We start from the raw sequence: 24,166 nt of genomic DNA, 5'->3' as shown, positions 1-24,166 counted from the left end.
ATATTTCTTACAAATAAAATAAAAAATAAAAGATGACTGATCACTCTGGTGATAATGTAAACCCAGAGGCAGGGGTGAGATGTGAAAAACTGTTTCCAATTAAAAGCTTTTTGACAGTACCACATTTACCTAACCAGGATGTGACAAATCCAGGATATTGTCACATCCTGGATTTGATTGACCCATCATCTGATCAGGACTCTGCTTAAACGGGGCTGCAGGAGATCTGAAGGTGTTTATCAGCAGTAACACTGTAGCTGAGCTCTCTAAATGTTATGTAGTGTCTCAGAAATCCTTGCTGAAGCCCTGGAATGAGTCATTGAAGATTCTTCCTCCTCTGTGGACATTTTGTGTACATCCTCTCCTGGTCCTCTGCTCGTGTGGTTGTCTGCCCTTGACACACTATTTCTGGCCTCATCTGTGTGATTGAATCTTTCTCTGAGGAAGATCTCAACCAGTCAATAAGAGTCAATTACAAGGGCATTTAGGTAGTGTCTTTATTATGCTAGAGCGAAGTAGAGGTTCATCAAAGTTTTAAGAATTCTTCAAGTTGTGACCCCGAACAACATTTCTGTTTTGTTTTCTTATCTGTCAAGGTGGAGTTGGTTTTTCCACTTCTTTCTGCAAACTACTTGATTTTTTTTTCTCTTTAGGTTGATGAGCACTACAGGAAAAGGTGGATATTAGAATGTGATAAATCATTTAAAATTGTAAGGTTGAAATAAAAAAGGGTAAATATTTTTTTTTTTATTCCACTGTAGTCATAATAGCAATTGGGATTTTTTAAAAACGTATTTTAAAGAACAAAAAAACCCAAACCATGTCATTACTAAAACGAGTGCCTTAATTTTTGCTCCACCAGATGGCAGCACACATCAGAAATCCCTTTTGGTCCAATTGAAGTATCTGCTGAAGAAGTCAGGTACCTTCTCTCTGCGTTTAGAGCAGCAGTCATTTATCAGAGTCTGGCAAACAAAGCTGTCCTCTGTGTTGCTAGCGGGGAGCTTTTGTGGCTATACAATTATTTATTTGAGAAATTCATCGGTTCCGACAGAAAAAGCCAGAGAAGAAGAGTGAGATTAAAGAGTTTGGTCCCTTTTCAGTGTCCATCCTCTCAGCCTGATTTAAAGAAGATTTTTTTCCTGATCTCCGGGGAACCATGAGCTTCCTTTTGTGAGTTATAAATACTTGGTGAAGTCCCTTTTTGCATTCATGATTTGGGTTTTAAGTTGTAGAGAACAGTAACTGATATTTCATTGCTGAGAACCCAGCTAGCGATAAAATAAACAAAGGATTAGTCTACTTCCTGGACTTGCCTTTTCATCATAAGTGTTATTTGCGTGTGTTCTTCTTGTTTTCTGTTTTAAAATCCTCACACATTCTAGTTTAGTTGAATCAACTTATAAACAATTACTATGTATTCCAAGAAGACTTGTAGTTAATGTAATTTGAGTTTTTAAAAATCTATTCGTCGTGTGGCCTGGATATTTGCTGGTGCACACTGCTAACAAGTGCTAACATTAGCTTCAGTTAAACAAAACACAGTTCGGTCTCTTTTGGCCTCTAAAGCTGTATTCTTGAGTAAGGAATGTATTTCCGTGTCGTCTGTAAACTGCAAACTGTTTAATAACCGTGTATGAAATTGAAATGAGAAGAAAAACAATCGGCGTAAAAATACTAGTTAGGATGGCAGGTCTTGTATATGAGTGAAATCATTAAGCCGAAAAGCCAAAATTACATTTTTTAAATGTAAAACTAAATTGTAATATCTCACTCCCTTTACAGTTTAAACCTGTTTTTGTTGTTGTTGTTGTTGATTTTTTTAAATTAACATTTCTAACCAAAGTTCTGCTGAAATTAAAATAGATTTGTTGCGTTTAAAATCTATACAGGTGGGAAGCAACTACGACCTGAGTTACATATCAACATATTAATTACAAACAATATTTACAATTTTTAGAAGCATTCTATGTTTCAACGAAAATGAACCTTTTCCTCTACTGGAGTTATTGGTTTATACGACATTGAAGATTGTTGGTGTAAAACGCAATGAATTGGTGAAGAGCTCCCAAACTAAAGAGCTCAGTTTTGTTTAAAATGAGGTTTTCTTTCATAAAAATCTTATCCATTGATAAATATCCGCTTTGTTTGCACCAGCTTTAGTTGTGTTTTCACTTTAAGAGGGTGCGTGCAGTATGAAGATGTTGGCTCATTAAGTGTTGGAACATGTTGACAGTCAATTTCTGTCTGTTGCATTGTATAGATTAAAATTTAATTTGGCTTGTACTTTAAAAGCAGTAAAATGTCTGTTTGAAAAAAAATGTTAATTGGCCTGAATGCTCTGTTCTACACAGGGAAGCTGGGATTAAAATGTGTTTACAGTGAAAACACCAAAATTTAAAAATGGAAAGAAAAAAAAAATCAAACTTAGTATGTTTTTTGCAGTACGCTTAAATTCAAGAAACATTTACGTTCTTGCTTTTATTTCTGCCTGGAGCTCACAGTCCTGCTCAAACACTGCCTGATGAGGATGTAAGAGGTAATCGCTTCACTATGAAGCTTAATGATTCCTTCGAACTGGAATAGAAAGAGCACGGCTCCTCAGATGACACAACCTCTTTATTTTCTCGTCATTGTTGCGAAATCGTTTCATAAACGGCAGCACACATTGGTTTAGGTGCTAATTTTATTCATCTACGTTAATTCTCACCATGATTTCTTCTTCTTTTTTTTTTTTTTTTTTTCATTCAAAAAATCAGATGCGAGAGACGCAGGAAAGCGTTCAGCCGTCGCGGATTTGGATTAGCTGACATTCTAGTTAGCCGCCGAGCTGTTTCTGCTGTGATGCCTGAAAAATTCTTGTTTAATGGAGCAGTGCGAGATGCTGAACGCAGCCTCATTAAACACAGAGAGATGTACTGTTCTGTCCCGCTGTTCTCGCATCTGTGGCTCCTTTGTCAGTAATAATTGAAAAAAATAAAAATTACCCTGCTTTGATTTTGTTTTTGTTTTTTTGTTTTTCAGTTTATTTAAGCAAACTTTCTTTCTGTGGAACTCAAGTGATTTATCTCTCCGTTTGTCGCCGTCTTTCCACAGTGGCAACCGTTCGTCCAAAACATTCAAGCCCAAGAAGAATATCCCGGAGGGTTCTCATCAGTATGAGCTGTTGAAACACGCCGAGGCGACGCTGGGGAGTGGAAACCTGCGCATGGCGGTCATGTTGCCCGAGGGGGAAGACTTAAATGAGTGGGTCGCCGTCAACAGTGAGTCCTGCCTTTTTTTTTTTCTTTCCCCAGTCAACTTCTTTATCTCAGCAGCTCCTTTTCGTTCTTTTCTTCTTTAAAAATAACTTCTCGCTCCTCAAATGTCGGTTTGTCCTGGTCGTGGATCAGGTGAGGGTGAACTTTCACGGTGTGAGCTCTTGGCTCTCCCTCTGAAGACCCGCTCGCTTTCATGCCAGGAAGACCGCTGCGAATGCTAAATAGATTTTATTGAGCCGTTCGTTAAGGGCCCTGTTTACTTTCCGCAAAGGATCGGTGAATGGCTCCGCTTAAAGATGAATTCCTCCCACGATCCAGTTCTTGTGAAGTTTAATTTGTTCAGCAGGGTCGACACGCAGCCAAATGGTTACGAACCAAGAATTTTGCACCAGGTTCGCAGCGGCGCTTTCCACATAGCGCAGGTTGTCATTACGGTGGAAGATTTTTTTTTTTTTTTTAGTCTGTTGCACAAGCTGCTCTGACTTTCACAATAAAGGGAAGTTGGGAGAAAAACAGCTGTAAGCAGTCACTTCTCTCGCCATCAGGGCTCACTGACTTTTCACATGATTGCTGCTCATAGGAAGCTGCAGTAACACAGTGTGACATGGCTTAAAAATAAAACCACGGTTGTTGTTGTTTTTTTCCCCCCATACCACATCTGAGTTTAATCTTTTTTTTTTCTCATTTTCTTTGAAAAATAATTTTTAAAAAAAGCAAATGACAGAAAATAGGTTGCATGACGAAGTATGAGGGCCGGGCTGCGAGAGTTTTTGTTTGATTACGAGAGTGTTGTTGCAATGCTAGCAGAAGAAAGAAGCAATTTTACCAGAATTGTCTTAAAATTAGGAGGAAAAATATTTGTTTTAATGACAAAAGAAAAAGCTTGAAGCTTTTTTTTTATCTTTGGTGTTGGGAGTTCTCATAAAATTACTACTTCATTCACCAAATACTCTGGTTATAGCAAGACTTTATTCTTGGACTATGTAGACTTTATTATCAGATGACCTCATTCTCATATCACTACATCTATATTGTTTTAACATCAAGACTTTATTTTATTTATTTTATTTTTTATTTGCTCAGAGCGTTGACCCCATTTCAAAGTCCAAATAGATAGAAACTGTGAAAAAAAAAACTGTTTGTCAAACAAGATTGTGGCCTTGCATCAGTCATTCTTAACATGTTGTGAACAAAATAAGTTTGTCACTTTATCTACGTGTCAACGTGTCGTAACAAAATGGACGTTTGAGTCCAAAGCTTTGCCTTTTTGTGTTCCTGAGTGCAGCTTTCTAGTTTTGGGATAAAGTGATGAAATAAAACGTTCCTTTTGGAAAATGCGAGTCCAAAGAAGAAGAAAAAAACGAGCCTCCATTCAGCGGCAGCATTGCTTTCTGTAAGGAAGTGATGGGCAACCATCGTTTGGGTCAGTGTAACTTCAAATAGGCTGTAAAAACTGGTTGTCATGGTGACCGGACAGGCAGCACGAAAGAACTTGATGGCGATTTTCAGATGAGACTTTTTAGCATTTAGTGCTACCATGAAGTGATTGTTTACATTGGAGAAAAGTGACTGTGAGCATCGTTGATAATGCTAATGCTAATGCTAGCAGCAGCACATCCAGCATGGTGGCTCATTTAAAGGGACAGTCCAGAAGGGGGATCATATTCTGAGTATGGAAAAGTATTTATTGCCCATCCTGCTGTTCTTCCTCCCTTCTTTAATTTCTTTAAATCCTTTGTTCTATTCTTTCTCCCTTGTGCTATTTCTTCTTTCCTTCCCTCCGTCCTTTCTTTGCTCCTTTTTCATCTTTATTAATCTTGTCCTCCTTCCTGTCTCGTGTCAAACTTGGTGTCTTATTTTTATTCCTTTCCTTTATCCTTTCTTCCTCCTTGTGTCCTTTATTCTTTTATTGTCTATCCTCCTTTCTTTCATTCCTTGGATGCTTTCAGCTTTACTTTTTTTTAAATCCTTTCTTCCTCATTTACTTGCAGTTTCTGGTTCCTCCATGTTCCATATTAGGATCTTGCCCACTGTAGAAAAATATGGAGATAGAAACCTGAAATAAGAGCTTGTCGTTTTACCTCAAAACCTTTAAAAATAACTTTATTCTGGAAATGCAATGTGGGCTTTCTGCCTGGCGATTGAAATACGGGGAGACTTGATTCTCATCTGTTAATCCCGGCATCAACAAAGTAATAATAATTTGCTTTTTTTTCTCTCTCTCTATATATTTATATATATATATATATATATATATATTTTTTTTTTTCTCCTCAGCGGTGGATTTCTTCAACCAGATCAACATGCTGTACGGCACCATCACAGACTTCTGCACAGAAGAAAGCTGTCCAGTCATGTCTGCCGGTCCTAAGTAAGAGCACCTTAGCAGCCACTTGTTTTTATTAGTCTGGCAAATTTCCTCACGATAGTTATAATTAGAGAGTGGCATTGTTTTTCATGTGTCAGCTGAACAACAAACGGTACATAAGCAGAAGTTTTCTAAAACATCCAATGGATTCAATTACTTTATTACCCTCTTATAGTAGGGATGTGTTTTTGCCTCGTACTCATCAGGTATTTTGCATGCCAGCGATTATTTTAGATTAGCCTCTTCAAGGTCTACTGAGGATAACATCTGGTGACTAGACTGGAAAATCGTCTCTGGTCTTCCAGGTGTTATATTTATAGTTTATTCACACACACACACACACAAACACAAAAAAAGCCCAAACAAAACTTGTCTGTTCTCTGCAGGTACGAGTACCATTGGGCCGACGGAACCAACATCAAGAAGCCCATTAAATGCTCAGCCCCCAAGTACATCGATTACCTCATGACGTGGGTGCAGGACCAGCTGGATGATGAAACGCTTTTCCCTTCAAAGATCGGTGAGGTTTCTTTCCAGCTCTGTGGAAAGGTGCTTTTTACCCGTCTTCTGCTATTTTCTTTTTTTTTTTTTTTTCCAGCTATACAAATACGCTTAAGCTACAGCTAATAAAAATGGAAATCCTGGATCTACGAAGCAGAGGCATGGCCCCGACTTCTTGCTTTAATATTTACATACAGTCTACAGTGCACTGATCTTTTTTACACGTATAATTAGTGGCAACCGACCTCTTTAGCAGAGGTGGAGTTCATGCTTGTACATGACACTTAACCATGATTCATGTTCTGTAATTTGTGTTCGAAGCTCACAGTCACGTCTCAGCCTCTATGCCAGCTGAGGCTTGCGTTGTTGAGCGTCGAGCGTTATTTTCGTAGATACCAGCCGCCATAAATGGATGCCAGCTGGCCTCAGAAGTCTACACCTCGGAAGAAGAGCTCAATGTGCCTTCGCTGAGGCAGCAGATTTGCCTTCTTTTTCCAAAATCTTTAGATTTCCATACTGAGAGCCAAGCAGCACAGTGCAGCAGATAATTGAATAATTCAGCAAAATCTCTTGCATTTGGATACAAGAACCTAATTTGCAATAGATGTTCACAGGAATTTTTTTATTTTTATTTTTGAAGAAAAGAAAGCTAGCTACTGAAAAATCCAAGACGGATATGAAGGAAAATGTATTTTTTGCACAAAATTTGCCAAGATTTATTACAGAAAAATACCTAGTGTCTAATAATAATTTGCAAAGCACAAAACAATTTGCCAAAGCTAACGCTAAACACATTACTGAAATTAGCTGAAGCTAATACTGAACACATTAAAAAAAATTTGCTAAAGCAAAACCGCTAATCACAATTAGCTGACGCTAAGCTGCTTAACACTAAGATAATGAGCGGAAGGTAAACCGCAGAACACATTTAAAAGTTGTGGAAAGTAAATAGCTGAATGCTTAACATGTTGGTGCCGTGAGGCGCTTGTGTGTTGCTGTCATGATTGTTCTCGCTTTCCTCCAATCGTGCTGTGGCCTGCCAACGAACACTTTTGCAATCCAGGTGAAAACGCTGTCCGGATCTTGTTCGTTCTTGTTTTTCATCTGCACGAAAAGAAAGCAGAATAAACGGACAGCATGACGCATTAAGTTGACATTTTCGTTAACATTTCCCAAACTGTAAATTGTCTCTATGGCGGCTGGTTTGTGTGCAGCCCTGAAGAGAAAAGGTCTAGGCAGTTCATGTCCAGGATGTGTGTGGTCTGCAGAGATTTTTGCCTACCCTCTTCCTGACTCTAACCCTCAACAAGTGTCGGATGGACAAAATTTTCAAAGCACTACATTTAGTCATTTAATAGCTTTTGTGCTACTTATTCACCTAATTGTTCTATCTTCTTATTTATTTTCTTTTTTTTTTTTCAAAGGCGTTCCCTTTAAGCGCAACTTCATGTCTGTGGCGAAGACCATCCTGAAGCGGCTGTTCAGGGTTTACGCGCACATCTACCACCAGCACTTTGACTCCGTCATGCAGCTGCAGGAGGAGGCCCACCTCAACACTTCTTTCAAACACTTCATCTTTTTCGTACAGGTGAAAATTCTCAAATATTTGAAGAATAATATCGATATCTGCACACAAGTATTAAACCCCCCCCCCCTTTTTTTTTTTTTTTCCCCCTTCTCAGGAGTTCAACCTCATTGACAGGAAAGAACTGGCCCCACTACAGGAGCTGATTGAGAAACTCACCACTAAGGATAGATAAGCAGCGATGCAGACATGTATTTTATCTTTCTAGTTTTTTGCACAGATTCCCACCCCCTCCTCTGGCTGTATGTATGCAGTATGTACTACATGGATTTCCATTTGGGGAAATGTTTTTAATATTGCCAGGAAGACGGCTGGGTTTTTGATAGGTTTAAGGCACCAGGACTAATTTTTTTCTTTTTATTATTATTATTATTATTATTATTATTATTATTATTATTATTATTATCATCATCGTCAGGGATTATAGACTTGATTAACATAGATAGAGAAACAAAAAAACAACAATTAGGTGTATGGAAGAGAATCCCTTGTATCCACACATGACGATGATAAATTAGAATTAGGAAGACATATTGTATGTTTTCCCTCTTTTGTTTCGTTCTCCGTTGAAAGGTCAGACTTTAGCCGACTGCTGTAGTTGCCATCAGTACAGAAGAACCCTAAGTGCCTCGCACGGCTCATCGTCGCCCTATACCAGCAACGAGAACTGTCCGAAGATTAAGGCCATATTTGATCGACATATTTCAAGTTTTCAACCTACCTCCCTTTAGACCTAAACAGCCCTGAATTTCCATATTTGTTACTTTATTCTTTACCTTTTATTGGATGGATTTTTTTCTTTTTCTGTAAGCTCCCAAATTGGCTCCTTTTATTTATTTATTTTTATTTGTATTTTTGCAAGTCGTCTTGTGCTCTGAGAGGGTGATGATAAATGAATGTGTCAAAGGTTATAGAAGTGAGGCTAGAGTTTTTTTTTTTATTATTATTTTTATTTTTATTTTAGAGCAGGGACTAATATTAAGAATACTACTAATAATAAGCTCTTAGGTTTGTCCCTGCGTGCTAGTTTCCTCCTTTAAACGCTCAAACCTTTCGAGTAGAAACATTTAGCGAGGGATCGGAAACCTTCAACTGTACATACATACCTGCAGATAGATACAGATGCATATTTAACCTCCACTGTTTGAGAACTTATAAGCAGTTTTGAGTCGGATAACGCTATAAAGCTTGGTATCTGGATGGCCATGAAGCACTTTGAACAAGTTTTCAAACCACTCTTGCCTGAATGTTTCTCCTCTGCGTATGTCGGAACGTTGTGAGAAGATGTGTCATGTGACTGATCGTATGCAGTAGAGCTCAAACGTATACACGTATAATTTCAGGGTTTTTTGTTTTTTTTTTGAGAGCTAAAAATGTGAGATCATGATGGATAAACTTTCCAGACTTCTCCCCACCTTTTAGCGCAACAAAATTGTGCAATTTAAAAGCTACGCTAACGAATCCGTTTTGGGACGGAACTCAAAAAAAGTAGAAAGTGTCCGCGCCCTTGAACGAACCTGAACTGTATCATACTTTTGCATGAGATCCCTTTGTTCATCTACAAACTACAACTTTAAATTTAAATGCTGGAATTTAAATTTAGATTTAATTATTATTATTATTATTTTTTTTTAAAGTTGTGCAAGTAATTACTACATTACATTGAAGGTGGAAAACGTTGGAAATGACTTACGCTCAAACTCTTAAAATCCTGAAATTTTAACAGTTGAGTTTTGAGAGCTACTGTATCTTTTTCCTCATATTTTTCCAAATGAATGTTAAATGGATCCATTTGCTACGAGGTTAGCTGTAAGGCACAACTAATGATTTATTCTACTTATGTGATTTTTCTGTCTTTCTTTCTTTTTGTTGCTGTGCTTTAAAAAGTTGAAGCATGCTCCCATTTCTTAATGTAAAAGTTTAGTTGCTATGCAATGACTGAAACACTAAACGGGTCACCAGTTGGCTCTTTAGTGCGCTAAATCTTAATAATCGTAAAAGTTCTTAAATTTGGCTGGGACAGAAATGAAAAAACCCGTCCGCTTTAGCTCAAAAACAGCGATATTCGGACGTTTCCTCAGAATTTGTCAAATGTAATATTGATGCACACGTGTAAATACTGAGGACTGACTGATTTTTTTTTTGAAGTGAGCATGGAGTAGTGGCTTTCTCTTAAATGAATATATTGAGTCTTTTTAGAGGCTGCTTCGTCTCCTTTATTCAGTTATTGAAAACTTCTGTTTTGCATATTTAATGTTTGTTTCACTTTCTTTTCTAATTAATATTATGAATGTTACTGATCAGCAGATACTCTGAGGTGTAATAGAATATGAGATGCCCACAACGAAGCCTCCAGCCTACAGTTGATCCTCTTTGCTTTATTGATTGATGAGATGTTTGTAAATAATGGCTTGACATGGATTTTCAGTGCTACTGAATTGGTTTATTCTGTTTACAAGGCAAATAAAGGCGGTCTTGACTCGCTGATTCACCTGTTTTTACTGAGTACTGTAAGAATTTCCCCACATTTTGCGCGTCAGCATCTAAAATATATTAAAGAAGCAATAACTACTTCTGCACATCTATTTTTTTTTTGGGGGGGGGGGGTTAATGAGACTTTGATGAGGTTTCTCATTAAAACGCTTCAGTAAATACGTAAACAAAGGCGGAAGTGGGTGGTCCGTGGGGAGAACGCTTCCGGGGCGGAGTAACACTGCTTCCGGACTTATTCCGCCAAATTTAAACAAGAGACTTCTCACCAGCTGCAGCTGTTCACCCTGTTCTCCTTAACCAATTAAGCTGCTTTTCGGCTCATTTATTAAATCTCTGAAGATGCCTGCTATACCGAAGAGACGTTGCCCCGACGCAATGAACGATTCTATGGAGAAGAGAATAACACGCATTTCAATCGAAGGAAACATTGGTGAGTCAACCCTTTCTGAGAGAAATATGATTTTTATTAAAGTTTTAAAGGTTTTTAAACGTGTATTGAGTCATATTTCAGTTATATAGCACGCGCTTCTAATTGTGTACATTGTTATTTTATTTTTCGCACGGGCATGTACTTTGCCGCCAATTTCAGTCATATATATATGTCCGCCTTTTTTCTCTATAACTTACTTGAAAGTTAGTGACAATACTTTTTCCTTCTGCTGTTAAGCTTGTAGCTCTTATTGCACTGTATGGCTGAAGTCGAGCTGGTGTATCTTTTGTGCGCAGCGGCGGGGAAGTCTACTTTTGTCCGCCTTTTGGAGCAGGAGAGCACCGACTGGGAGGTAGTACCAGAACCGATCGCTAGATGGTGCAACGTTCAAACAACAAGCAGCGACTTTGAGGTATTTCCAACACTGCAGCTTAATGAGCTGAAAGGAGGCTACAATTAAAAAACAAAAACACAGAAAGCCAGTTTAATGTGGACTTCTGAGAATCATATCTATAATTTGAGGGTCAAAGCTCCTTCAGAAGGCAGCAGACCGCCATTTGTCCATGTCTGGATAACTGGGAGAGTCTTCATCTGTATTTAGAGTGCAGCTGCCATCTGTCCACATATCTACAGTTAACATGACACACCCAGGGGAAACAGGTGCTTTTACGACAGTTAAGCATGTCATCGTCACAGACATGCACACCTGTAGCTTCAGGCTTGTTTTGTTTAACATGCACACACATTATTCTGCCAGGCATAAACATAATATCAGAGATGTTGCAAGTGATTAATTTCTGTATTTGTAAGCAGAAGGCAACTGAACTATGTAGTTAAAAAAGAAGAAACAGGGCTGGTTTGTGAGGTTAGAATCAGCTTCAGCTTTTGAAGTTGGTTTAAAAAAAATAAATAGAAAAACAGTTGCATAGATTATTTTTTGTGTACATTATGCACTCGGACACTGGTGGCGGGAATTGATGTCACTGAGTCAACAATCCCATGTTTCAGACCACTGCACAAGGTCCTGCTGCCACATCTACAATAAACAGCCGCTTGCGTAATAAGACGCCCTCTAGTGGCAGGTTGAAACAAATCTGTATTCATATCTAACTAAAGAGTTTCCTTTTACTGTTTCTTTTTTCCACTTTGAAGTAATTTTGATAAAAGAAGGGCTAAGAGATGTTCTTTAATGCAACTTATGGTTTCTTCATCTGTTGGAGTAAAAATAATAGAGATGCAGGATTTGTTCTTTGTCTTAAATTCTGTTTCAATTTAAGCTCATAAAGCCTTGAATGTAGATTTTCCTCTGTCTGTTTCAAACATTTCATCTTAAATGTGTATGTACCAAACCCTTTATCATAGAAAAGTGGTTTCCCCCTAAACTACTAAATCCTAATAGTAATTATGATGAATTTTTAAACTCGGGACTGACGAGCAGATCAAATCTAGATCGTCTAAATGTAGAGGCAATAAGCTGAGCCTCAAGAGCTGAAATGTATATTTACCTTACTGATATTGAAACATTCTTTCATTTTTGCTCAGTAGCCTTGGTTATGTCAGGGTACGTTTAATATTTAACAATGATATAAATTTGATGCGTTTTGGGCCGATTGAGGAAGAAACCCTCTCACACGGTCTTGACCTTGTTTTCGTTAGGAGCTGACCACGTCTCAGAGGAGCGGCGGCAACGTGTTGAAGATGATGTACGAGAAGCCCGAGAGGTGGGCTTACACCTTCCAGAGCTACGCCTGCATCAGCCGAGTGCGCGCCCAGATCAAATCTGCAAGCGGGAAGCTCCGAGAGGCGGAGAATCCTGTGTTGTTCTACGAGAGATCCATCTACAGTGACAGGTATCAGGGCGCACACATCCAAAAGAAAACCCAGTTTTCTCTTGTAACGAATCATGTTATTGCTAAGTCTGCAACATTGCTTCTGCTTTAGCTCTTAACTTTATGGTATGTTCTGTTTTAACTGAAGGGCATGTTTCACGTCTTAGTAATGTAGGCCTTCCTGTCTTCTTTACACCTTTTGCCGCAGGTACATCTTTGCAGGCAATCTATATGAGAGTGAATGCATGAATGAGACTGAATGGTCCATCTACCAGGACTTGCATGGCTGGCTTCACAACCAGTTTGGCAAGCACATTGAGCTAGATGGTATCATTTACCTCAGAGCTTCACCAGAGGTACTCTTCCACTCACTGGTTGCTCTTCTTTCGGTCGAAAGAAATATTTTGCAATGGAGTACACCCAAATAAGTTCATTTTCTCCCGTTTGCGTCACAGAAATGCTTGGAGCGATTACACATGAGGGGAAGAGAGGAGGAACAGGAAATCCCCCTGGAATACCTGGAGAAGCTCCACTACAAGCATGAGAGCTGGCTGCAGAATAAGACCATGAAGTGAGTCACATGCACCTGAACTGGTCTGCTTTGGTCATTCATGGGACAACAGATGAATGTATAGAGCTGGAAAGGGCTTGCTAACATCACATCCTAATTGTTGGCATGCTATTTAAAGGTTGAGCTAGAATTGAAAGTGTTTAACAACTCCATAACCATGTTCCCGACATGGAACAAAATGGAAAAAGGTTCACTCTGTAAAGTGCTGTCGAGTCAAGAGGACAATACAACAATCCAAATGGATGGAATATGTTGTTTTTCGGGTCAGTCGCCAATATGAATACTGCTGCTATGGCCGATAACCAATATTGACCCGTATTGTTTTTGCTAATGTCAAAGCGATTACATTGCTTCTGTTTAACGCCCCATCACTGCCCAGCCCTCTGGAACAAAAACTGTACAAAGATAGAAATACAAACTTTTAATATTGACCTAGTTTTACTTATCAGACTATTAAAAAAAATTATTATAATCGACCGATGTTAATGCTAATATATTTTCCTTCCATCGTTTCTTATTTTCCTTAGATTTGGGTAAGTGGTAGAAAAAATAAATGTCTAATTTCCATTTTCTTAAGTAACAATCTAAGACGATTTAACAAATAGTTATTCAAACCTGATGTTTGACAGTAGCTATATACACATGAGAGCACTTATAATTTAATGGTAAACTGGTGATCTATGAAATGACATCGTTTTATTCACTCTACTTCAATAAAAATAAAAATGGTAAAATGTGTGTGTTTTTACCTGACTGACAATGATGGGCATTTTTTTTTAATTATTATTATTTGGTAACGACTTTTATTGACAAACAGGAGCTAGACTGTGACAAGTTGTGATCCTAACGATTCTGCACTTACAGTAGATATAATGCTCAAAAATAAGACTAATGAACACAGGAAAGGTATGAATTTGCTTTCTCTGTCTCATAACTCTAATTCATTGTTTGTCTGAAGATGTGAAACTATGCGTTCTTTGATTTGCCACATCACAACCTGATTTTTGATATTTACCTACATATATACTTGTGGATGCATGTGTACTGTTTTTTTGTTGTTTTTTAGGCAAGTTTAAATTCGGTTGTTCTTAAGCAGAGTTTGATTTAAACTGCCTAAAAACATATTTTAGACTCAAATGTTATTTAAAAACTGAATACATTCGGACATGGACAAGCATGAGTTTCTATTTGAAGTGGTTTTGAATGCAGAGATGTAACTTGTTAAACCTCACTAACTACATGGCGTGTGCCCGCAGCATGGATTTCGAGTATCTCAGCGACGTTCCCGTTCTGACCTTGGATGTGAACGACGATTTTAAGCAAAACGATTCAAAGAGTGCCGACATGATTGAGAAGGTGAGTAAAGGTTATTAAGCAATGCAGAAAGTCTTCATAAAAAAAAAAAAAAAAGGGGGAACAACATGTAGAAAAATCAAATCACAAGACGCTGTCAGAAAGGGAACTGGAAGGGTCGACGTGAAGGGGTGAGGGGTCAAAAACAGGAAGTCGGTGTGGGCCAGGAAAATTCTGATTGGTGCACTTCCAGTTGTTTTCTGGTAATTCTGCACTTTTGAGGACAATAGTAGTAGTCACTACTTTTATAGAAACATCAGTTCCCTTTTGTAGCACAGACGTTAAACGGGCTATTCAAGGCAGAATGCTATTGTCCAATCTGCTCTGCAGAGTCTGTGAGCTCTGATGTTGAGAAGGAAACTCGCAACAGGGTTTCGCACAGCTAAAAAAAGATGCTTATTGGGCAGTTTTTTGTTGATTGTAAACAAGAACACCTTGCGGTTTAACCTCAAATCGAAAACTGCTTATCGAGCTGAAAGCTGGACGCTGGGGCTTTCCATCAACGGTCTCAGAAATGAACATTAACTGTATTTTTTTGGTGACTCTAAATATCCTTTATGATTAAAAAAAAAAAAAATGTATTGTTGTTTTTTTTTTAGGTGAAGGAGTTCTTGAGCACATTGTGACGGCCAAAGGGAACAACATCCTGGAATATTGGGAACAATGAATTACCCCAAAAACCATCACTTTTCTCATTCACTTGATGTTTTTAATAGAAAATGTGCACTTTTTTTATTATGATTTTGCTTTTTTTATTTTTTTTTATTTGTATTTATATGGAAATGAGTGCATAGCTTTCCAACATTTAGTAAAGTTTTGTGCTTTTTGAAATTTTAATTTGTGTGCTTATCTGTACAGGTTGGTTTAATATTCAGCATCTGTGTTGATTTTAAAAATAAAATTAAGTTTTATTTTTAATTTTAAAGAATCATCAAAGTCAGACCTATCTTTAAAAATAAGTGTTTTTGATCGAGAGATGATCATGTAGCTCTGATTAAAAATAACTGAAATGGACTCCAACTTCAGTGTTGTCACTCTAGCTTTTATTTTTTCATCTCTGTGCCCTCAGGCTCTGCCAGCCTGGACAGAAAACCATAGTAAATATAAAAAAAAAAAAAGTATTGGATTGCATAAATATAAATGTGATTATATTTGAATTTACTGAGATGCACCTGTATTTCTTCCAGAAGGTGTCGCCAGTCCCCATTACAACCTGTAGGCTATTTTGGACATCTGTCTGCCTTTACTGGGTACTACCAGTAGGACTCAACAAAACCACCTGAATTAATAGCTTTGGTTTCCTTTAATTGTGTGTGGTTTTTTTAAATATATATATGTATACTTAAGGTGAAACCAAAACCTTTTGCAGTTTTTAATTGATGAAATTCTACTGAATTTAAAACGTCTTTTAAATAAACAGCTCTCTAAAAGCGATGTCACATTCCCTCATTTGTCTAAATTTAGTGCGCTGAAGTTTGATTTTCTTATTTTATTTTTTTAAGTGCTTCTAGGGCAAGTTAATTTGGTAAACAATAGAGGAGCAGTTTGTCAAGTGGAGATATCTGGAGCGCCACCCATGAGTAACTTTTTGTGACCTCCGCCCCCCCCCCCCGGTCCAAACGCTGGCGTCACGCAGGAGGAGGGATAGGACGTTAAATATGGAAAACAGACACGCAGGTCAAGAGACTCTCCACGCGCCTCCGACGCTCCGCTTTTCTTTAAAATGTTGGCCCGGCACGAGCCCAACGAGTCCAGCTAGATGAGGAGGGTTGTGCGTCCTCTTGTGCCGAGCTTGGTTTGCCGAGTCAAAGAGATCATCCCCGCCAGATAACGCGCAACTCATCGCCTCCTTTGTTACTTTTTTCTCCTCTTTTTTTTTAAAGAGAGCGAAGGTGAAGGCTTCCAAATAACGCAACTGGAACAACATAAAAAAAAGGAGCGATATCTGCCGAGTGCAAGGCTTGATTATCTTTGAAGAACAAATTTGTCGCCATGAGTTCCGAAAAGAGCAAGTAAGTTGACTTTACTACTGTGTTCTTCGGAGAAAGTACAACTTCAACTATGAAGTTTATTCGTCCCATTTCATCTGCAAATTGGCGCTTGCATTCAGGAGTGTTGTGGAGTAGAGATCTGATTTATACTCTATCATTGGTGAATGTCGGTTCTATTCGAGTTGTATTTCTGTGACTAGGTTAAAGAAAAAAAAGAAAAAAAGTGGATCATTACAAACTAATTGTGTTCGGAAAAATACCAGTCACTGAAAAAGGCTCCGTTTGGTCGTGGATAAGCCTCTGTTCCTGCACCGCTGTGCCTATGAATGGACGGTAATCTATTTTCCAAGAGCCTGTCACTAGCAATTAGGAAGAGAAAAACGGAGCAGGCCCAGCGGTGGATGGATCATCTGCTGTACATCTTTATGAATAAAGCTGCGCGTGTGCCTCACAGCGCAGGCGCGGTGATATTAGATTTGAAAACCACGATCCCGCCGCGGTGTATTTGTTTTCCTTTTTTTTTCTTTCTTTCTTTTTTTTTTTTTTTAAAGCTACCCCTAATTTTTAACAGAGGTCCATTCTAAGCAAAACCAAGATAACAGTGTTATCCTCAAAACAGAATTGGAAAGTTAAGGAATAGAAATGGCTGAGTGTGAAGGCGAGGGACGCTAGAAATAAAACATTAAAACCTCATAAGTACCCGTGGTACTTCGACTATATCCTTTAAGTGTATTGTGCATCTTTCACCTGGGTAAGACTTGTTTTGTTGGAGCTTGTTTAAAGTTTCACATGCCGTTCACTCAAGTTTAGAAACAACACAAATACTGAATGTGCCTGTAGGAAGTGGATGCATAAACGGGCAATTGTGGGTGAAAGGTTTACATTCTGTGATGAACCTCGGTGAGCCTTTGATTTAAAACCAAAATAAAAAAAAAGTGTCAATTTGATTTATTTCAATGTAAGACAAAAAGTCGGCTGGATGATAATGTAGTATGTTTTTAATATGTTAAATGAAAGCACAATAAGCAGCTACTAAAGAGCCCTAATCCCAATTTGAGTTTTTTGTGAGTTCCACAAGACAGCCAGGTTGTGATCAATTAAAGTGAAAATGATATTTAGAAAAAAACCTCATCATATTTGTACCTTCTGTGGACAAAAAATGATGACAAAAACCAATAAAGCTGTTTGTGTGCCTCCCTGGACAGGCGTACATGTAGGCATGTGTCCGTGTACTTTAATTTTTATTTTTATTTTTTTTAAAGTACAGTGATTAAAGTACGTGCACTGTAGTGATTTTTCCGTTTGAGTTGAACAAATCGTAGCAGAAAAATGTATTGTGGAACAAGTAGGCCAAGTATATTTGCATAACTGGGTCATCAGCATAGAGATGGAGCGATGCATCACTAACCCAACCCACACAATTACTATGAAATGTCAAAAATAGTTTGAGTTAACACAGAACCTTGAGGGACACCTTTTCTGACAATTTTATAACTAAAGAAAAAAGCACAGAGTTAAAAAAACAAAAACTGCTTAAGACCAGAAAGACAGATTAAAACCCAGACAAATTCACAATCTAAAAAGAAAACGTCTGAAATCTACTGGCATAAGATATAAATAGTATTTTTCCATGCTTTTTGTTTTTCAGAAAGAAGTCTGTACAATAGTCTTTTGACTCCTTTCATTTAAAGGTTTGGTCAAAGCAGCCGCCAGACTTATGGAGAGATGAGTCGTTCCTTTACTGGTGATTCACAGTTTTTTGTTTTTTTCAAGCCCTTTAGGGAGGATGAAGAGTTTCGATGGGGTTTATTTTGGTAATTTAGAGGGATCACCATTTAACCAAGGGAGTACTGATGGTAGAAATCCAATATCAGGAATTGTAACGGCAATCAAAAGTAAGGATTAAAACAAAAGCGCTCTTATCACAGAATAGTAATGAAATCTAGATGTCCCTCAGGAAACATGTTTGAAAAAGCATATTGAAGGAAAAACTGCTAAATCTGCTTTCTTGTGTCTGGATTTATGACCTCACAAGAGACACAACAATCAAGTTGGTGTGAATAAAGTAAGGCAGATGAGAAAAATTTGCGGGTCTCCAAAATATGTGGTGAAACATTTAAGTTCCAAACCTTGTTGGATTAACTGGCTTGGGATCACTGTTTAACAATGATTAAAAAATAAAAAATAAAGCAGAAAAACAGATCAGCATCTTCAACAGGTTAGAAACTATGTCTGGAGTGAGTTGGGTTGGGTTTTGTCGAAAAGTCAGACTCGCTGCTTTAAAGTTTGTGCAAGTCACAGTTGCGCAATTCCTGGCACAAATCAGACTTTATTATTACCGTCGAGCAGAAATCCCCTCGGTGTCATTTGAACTTATTTCTCAAGCAGCTGAATTGCATCAGCTGCTTGCTGTGCCATCTACTGTTGGCTTTTACATTTCCTCTGAATATTTGCATGGTTGGGTTGAGTCCTCGCCAAAGTAAATATGCAGTGAAGAGTGACGTATCTGTGTGGGGGCGTATACGAACACGGCCTGATTTCTCACTCTCCTTTGTCTCCATTGGGTGACACGTGGTTTATAGCAAGGAGATGTTTTTGTCTTCCTTCTTTTTTTTTGTTTTTTTGTTTTTTTTGTTTGTTTCTGTCATTTCTTTTCCTGCATGCCAAGAAAACAAATGAGCCTTTTTACTGTTAGGCTGCAACTTATCAGTTATGTTCCTCGAAATTGCACTTCCTCTTGATTCATTAACCGGTCAGACCTTCTTTGTTGGAAATTGCGAAAACCAAGACACACCTGTCCAACAGGTCGTGATCTATTGTATGAAAGGCGCCTTAAATCACTTTTTTTTTTTTTTGTCAGGAATTGTGTTAGAACTTAAGTCTCCACTATTTTCCTTACAAGACATTAGACAGTAGAAAGCACAGGAAAATTGACTTTATGGATTAAGTTTCACCCCCAAAAAGTAATCAAATCTTTCACCAACTGTTATGGTTTTTTTTCTTCTTTTTACTGTTACATATCTGTCAATTTTTTTAACCAGCATGGCAAAGTGGTTCACTGTTATAAGATTCACACCTGCTAATGACTAAACTACATGCTATTAGCTTGTGTTTCTCATAGCTGTTAGCCTGTTCAGTGAGTACAGAAAACTGGCAGATCCTTTTAGTTTTCCAACTTGCAGCTAGAAATATGTTTAAGTTGGGTTTTAATCTGTCTTTCCATTTCAGAAGTGAATACAATGCGGTCAGTGGTACTTCCTGGTTCACTGGTACTTCCTGGTTCACTTCCTGGTGTCTGCTTCAGTGTCCACTGAGGGGTTTGGACTTATTAGCTCCCCTCTTATCTCTTTGCCCCTTTTAAAGGATTCATCAGGGTTTTTTTGATCCACAGCTTGAGAACTATGTTTGTAATTATTCAAGTAACTCTTTCTGTTTTTTTTCTTTTTGTTTTTATTGTGACAAGGGTCAGATGGGATTTCCCTTTGCTATTTTATATGCAGCTACATTTTTCCTCAACCTTTTGAAAGTTAATTTGTGCACAACGTATTCTCTAGACAGGGTAAGCGTTATCTACAGAGAGTTTCATGGAGTGTGTGAAAATGTACCATTTGGCATAAAAGGAAATCGGCTAGATACTCTGTGCTAACGCTGTTGAGGCGTAACAAACTCACCTGGCATCATATGACTGTTGAAAAGATGTCAATTTGAGATTAAGCTGACTAAGGAATTTTACAGCAAATTGAAATGTTTTACTTAACTTTCTAAAAAAACAACAACTGCTAACACCGATTAATAATGGGCTCTTTGAAATGAGGAACTCCAGGGAATTTAGCCCCTTCAGCAAAGTGTAAACGTTTCCACCGCAGGGCTCCTAATTCATCATTGTACATCCTGTTGCACTTGCTGCCTTCATGGTAAATCTATCTGACTGCTGGGACTGGGGACGTCACTCTGTAAAGAGATGTAGATGATCCCTGATCCCGATCCCTGATCCTGCCTCCTCATGCTCTGGCGGGTTTATCCAGCCTCACGAGGGCATTACGAAGCAAAGCGGAGCGTTGGCCACTGCGCACGAAGTGGCCACAACAGGAAGTGAAAGTGGAGATCCAGATATGCTCCCATAACAATGATGTGACGAAGGAGACGCTGTGGGGTCTTTTCTTCCATGTGTTCCCATGCCTTGGCCTCATGTTGACTTTGCTGAGCGATGCTAAAAGAGCAGAATTCAGGTTTCTCTGTGTCGCTCAGGCCTGCTTCACACACCGGCCGCTCACTTCCTCTGCTGCATCCTGGGTGTCCCTGCACCCCCTCTGGTAGTTTTCCCTTTATTAAGCCCTCCCTGTCCCAGGCCGCCGTGTGAGGTGATTAATGCTGCTCCATGGCCAGCAGGAAACCTGAAACATGAACTTACTTTGCTCTCTCCCCGTGCATTGAGCGGTTTTCTTAGGGCCTTTTTCGTCGCACTACGTGACCTGTCTCCATGCACCTAGCTGCATTTTTGTACCTGCTGCAAAGGTGGAGCAAAGGAAGAAAAAAAAAAAAAGAAAAAAAAAGCGGAGCCGCGTTCTCGGAACGCCCCCTTAGGCTCATTTCCCACACGTGTGGTGTGATTGTGCTGCAGTGAATGAAAGCAGCTGCACCCTTTGAGTTTCAGAAGAGTAAGAAGTCTTACAATAAATTGTGATGTGGTTTTGGGAGCACAACCTCACAGTGAAATGGTGGGAAAATACAACCATTTAAGTTCAGTATCTTAATTCATTCGGAAAGAAAACATCCAGTGGTATGTGCTTATCAGTAATTTATGACTTCCTTATTCCTTGTGGTATAAATATGAAGTCAATTTCCTTTAGCCCCTGGGTACTCGGTTGGGAGATGTCACCTATATTTCGGTACCAGTGATAGTGAGCAGAGTGAGAACGGATGTCTTAATAATAAACTTTAGACATCAGCAGATTGTTCTTGAGTGGGAAGCCTTTTATTGTCCAAAAGTTCAGCTAACGCCACAGAGGCTTCGAGTGAAACTGTGTGGTTTGGTTAAGATCGATGTAAAATTGATCTGCTTGATAATAAACCCGCAAGGTGGTTTTGGTGGGAAAAGTTTCCTATAGTGGGGCATGTGCAATGCAGTGGGCCTGCTTGTCTTCAAACGGCGATCAGGTCTTTGTTAAAGAACAAAACGAAGAACTGAAGAGGGTGCAGTTGCTCTAAGCGTTGCGTCATACAGAGGGCATGGAGAGACGATTGCTTGTTGGAGGCGTGGCGTTTGTTTAACTTTTAAACCACTGCATTTGATTTTAACCAATGGCTCGGCAGTGACATTTGCAGTGCACCAGCTCGATGAAGCTGATTGGAAAATGTAGAAACGTGGCCAACACGGACCGAATGGCTTCGCTCGCATCCTCCACGCGGATGCAAATCGAGCTAAGTGGGAGAAATCCTCGATGGAGCACTGATAGGAGATGTGAATCATGCAAGGTTGCATAGGAAGGATACAACCAAGTTATTTAAGAATCTAATTAAAATGTATAAAAACACTTTTTTGGCATTGAAATAACGTAGCTCCACGTGCACTGAATCATAAAGGAATGATTGTGGAGGTTAGAACAGCAGGTATTAGAGCTTCATTGGCAAAACAATGGAAGTCACTGTTCATTACTTTTCAACGCAGACTGTTGATATGCAAAAAGATTAAGAGAGGGCCAAGAACTGATCTCTGGTAACACCTTTGGTTTTAATGAAGAAACTAGAAGAAATGCCTTAAGCTTTCACACACAATATGTTCTGAGAGTGAAAAGTTGGTATGTTTTTACGATTAAAAACATGCTCAAAGAAGAAGGCCTTTGCAACACCAAGGCTATAAAACAATCTTCGGGCCTTTAGTAGTAAACCTAACCTGGCTCGTCGCAGTGTGTAAAAACATGACCAGATCAGCAAAAAAATATATAAAAAATTGTTCAGTGAACAGAACAATCCACCGTAACATAACACGAAAAGATGGCCAACATAAAAAGTCTGCTGATAATTCGTGTTCAAACTGTGTCAGTGGGTCTGCCCAGGAACAAGATCTGCACAAAGGAAAACAGAGTGACATAATCGAGCTCTTGAAACGAGTGGTACTATCAGTACAGTCTGTCCTGGAGGGGTAGAATGTAAAGCGCAGGCGGGAGACCAGGTAGAAACCGGCAGCTAGAAGATAACGCCGAGGCCTTTCCACGTAGCGCAGCAGTGAAGCACAACTGCTATTTATTCAGCGACAAAAGGAGGGCAGAGATATTACTGACATCGTAGATGCTGAACTCACACTTCTCCTGACTCGTCTGATTTCGCGGCAGCGTCACACTTGCTATCGGCATTGTACCCCTGTCATCTCACGTCCAGATATCGTTATCCTCATGGGAAATTCAAACGAGCATGTAATGTAACTGAAGGAACACGCTGTATTCTTCCTGGCTTTGTTTATAGCTGTCAGCGCTGCCCCACTCTGATTAATTTGCAATCTGACTCCTCCTCAGCCTAAAACCCCCTCCAGCCTCTCCTTCTGGCAAATCTGCACTGACGCTCTCAGTCGAGATCAGTTTTAACGTGAATCTCTCATTTTGATTCCCTTCACGCTCTAGACGGTTTTAATGGTTTGTTTAATGGAGCAAACCAAGGCACAGGTGATGAAAAGTTTAGTCTGTGGCGCTAAGTAAGAAATGCTTGTGGTAGACCAATTTTCTGTTTATAGAAAAGGTTGCTTGACTATTTTTCGCCACGTGGCCTAAAGCAGTTTTTTTATAGCCTGGATGTGTGTATTTTTACTGGACCGGGGGTCAGGGGGTCGGGGGGGGGAACCAAATTTTCTTCCCAAACTCACAGGAATATCTTTAAGTAGCAGCTTGACGAAAAGGAACGAAGTCAAGAACAGAGAAGAAAAGTCGCCTCAGATGCTGTATGGACCTGCATCCTTGTTTTATGCCCAAGATGTGGCTTATAACTGAGATCGAAAAAAAAAAACCAAAAAGACTCGCAATGGATTTCACTCCTTACTCAGAGTCTGGTATTGACTCGTTTGCTGGCACGTTCAAGTGTGTCAGCTGCACTTGTGATAAATGGGAAAAAAAAACAACAACAAACTGTTGGTAAAATAAATTCATGCCTCATGCTACAGAAGTAGGTTAATAATAATATTAAGGTATCAGGTATGTACAGTAACATTGGAGGGAAAACGTCAGATTCTAGTTTTGACTGTATAATGTTTCAGATTGGTTGTGAAAGCTAATCCAGTGCTACTAACTAGCTGCGTTGTGTAATCCCTTTTATACCAGAAATTAGAAGAAGATAGCATTCCTCATTAATAATTTCATTTAAATTCCAGAAACATTGAAATCAATTGATAAAATGAGGTTTTGATTAATTCCTGACATATTTTCAGGCCTTGTGGCTGCAGACGCAAAGGTGTTAGCAGAAAGGTTTCCAGTTATAAACTGATCTCTAGCGCATGTTGAAGCTTGCAGCCACCCGACTGCTAGAGAGCAGAGTGGAACTCCTTCCACTGCGCATCCCAGGAGGGAAACCAGACGTGAATATATTTCCACAATAAAGACGGAGACGCAGCGAACATAATCTGGCACAGAGGACCAGAGCTACGATGTAATGATTTTAGATCAAAGCGTTTTCATCTGTCAGGATGGCCCAGTCAAAGCCCAGGCCTTATTCCAGTTCAGAATCTACAGCCGGGGAATTCACAGATGCTGTCCATGCATGCTGCTTAAGCTTTATTGATTTCCAAGAAAGACGCGGCTA

At 39.0% G+C, this 24,166-nt stretch overlaps 3 protein-coding genes across 8 annotated transcripts in view; all 3 read left to right on the top strand.

Moving 5' to 3' along the window:
• The first annotated feature begins 906 nt into the window (after positions 1-906).
• Positions 907-10,201, top strand: mob1bb (MOB kinase activator 1Bb). The gene is made up of 6 exons (XM_044096437.1): positions 907-1,173; positions 3,097-3,263; positions 5,538-5,631; positions 6,015-6,148; positions 7,554-7,717; positions 7,812-10,201. Exons 1-6 carry the CDS (start codon positions 1,160-1,162, stop codon positions 7,887-7,889), a joined length of 651 nt encoding a protein of 216 aa, XP_043952372.1. The 5' UTR covers positions 907-1,159; the 3' UTR covers positions 7,890-10,201.
• Positions 10,202-10,440: 239 nt separating this feature from the next.
• Positions 10,441-15,824, top strand: dck (deoxycytidine kinase). Of its 2 annotated transcripts, none has more exons than XM_044096436.1 (7): positions 10,441-10,637; positions 10,934-11,049; positions 12,294-12,487; positions 12,675-12,822; positions 12,922-13,037; positions 14,294-14,393; positions 14,990-15,824. In XM_044096436.1, exons 1-7 carry the CDS (start codon positions 10,547-10,549, stop codon positions 15,014-15,016), a joined length of 792 nt encoding a protein of 263 aa, XP_043952371.1. In that variant the 5' UTR covers positions 10,441-10,546; the 3' UTR covers positions 15,017-15,824. The 2 variants fall into 2 exon arrangements, with proteins under 2 accessions (XP_043952371.1, XP_043952370.1); XM_044096435.1 differs by having other exon boundaries at positions 10,446-10,637; positions 12,642-12,822.
• A 211-nt stretch (positions 15,825-16,035) lies between these two features.
• LOC122819601 (electrogenic sodium bicarbonate cotransporter 1-like) overlaps positions 16,036-24,166 on the top strand; it is a 40,681-nt gene continuing 32,550 nt past the window's right edge. For 2 of the 5 annotated variants that reach the window (XM_044096429.1, XM_044096430.1), the window contains exon 1: positions 16,049-16,402. In XM_044096429.1, coding sequence (XP_043952364.1) covers positions 16,383-16,402 — 20 coding nt within the window. In that variant the 5' untranslated portion in view covers positions 16,049-16,382. Of the gene's footprint in view, positions 16,403-24,166 lie in introns of all 5 variants that reach the window. The other 3 variants (XM_044096434.1, XM_044096432.1, XM_044096431.1) reach the window with 2 other exon arrangements.

The sequence above is a fragment of the Gambusia affinis genome, linkage group LG17 (genome assembly GCF_019740435.1).
Source record: "Gambusia affinis linkage group LG17, SWU_Gaff_1.0, whole genome shotgun sequence".
NCBI lineage: Eukaryota > Metazoa > Chordata > Actinopteri > Cyprinodontiformes > Poeciliidae > Gambusia > Gambusia affinis.
Note: the sequence above shows the minus strand (reverse complement) of the source record. Positions and strands in the feature narration are given on the sequence as shown.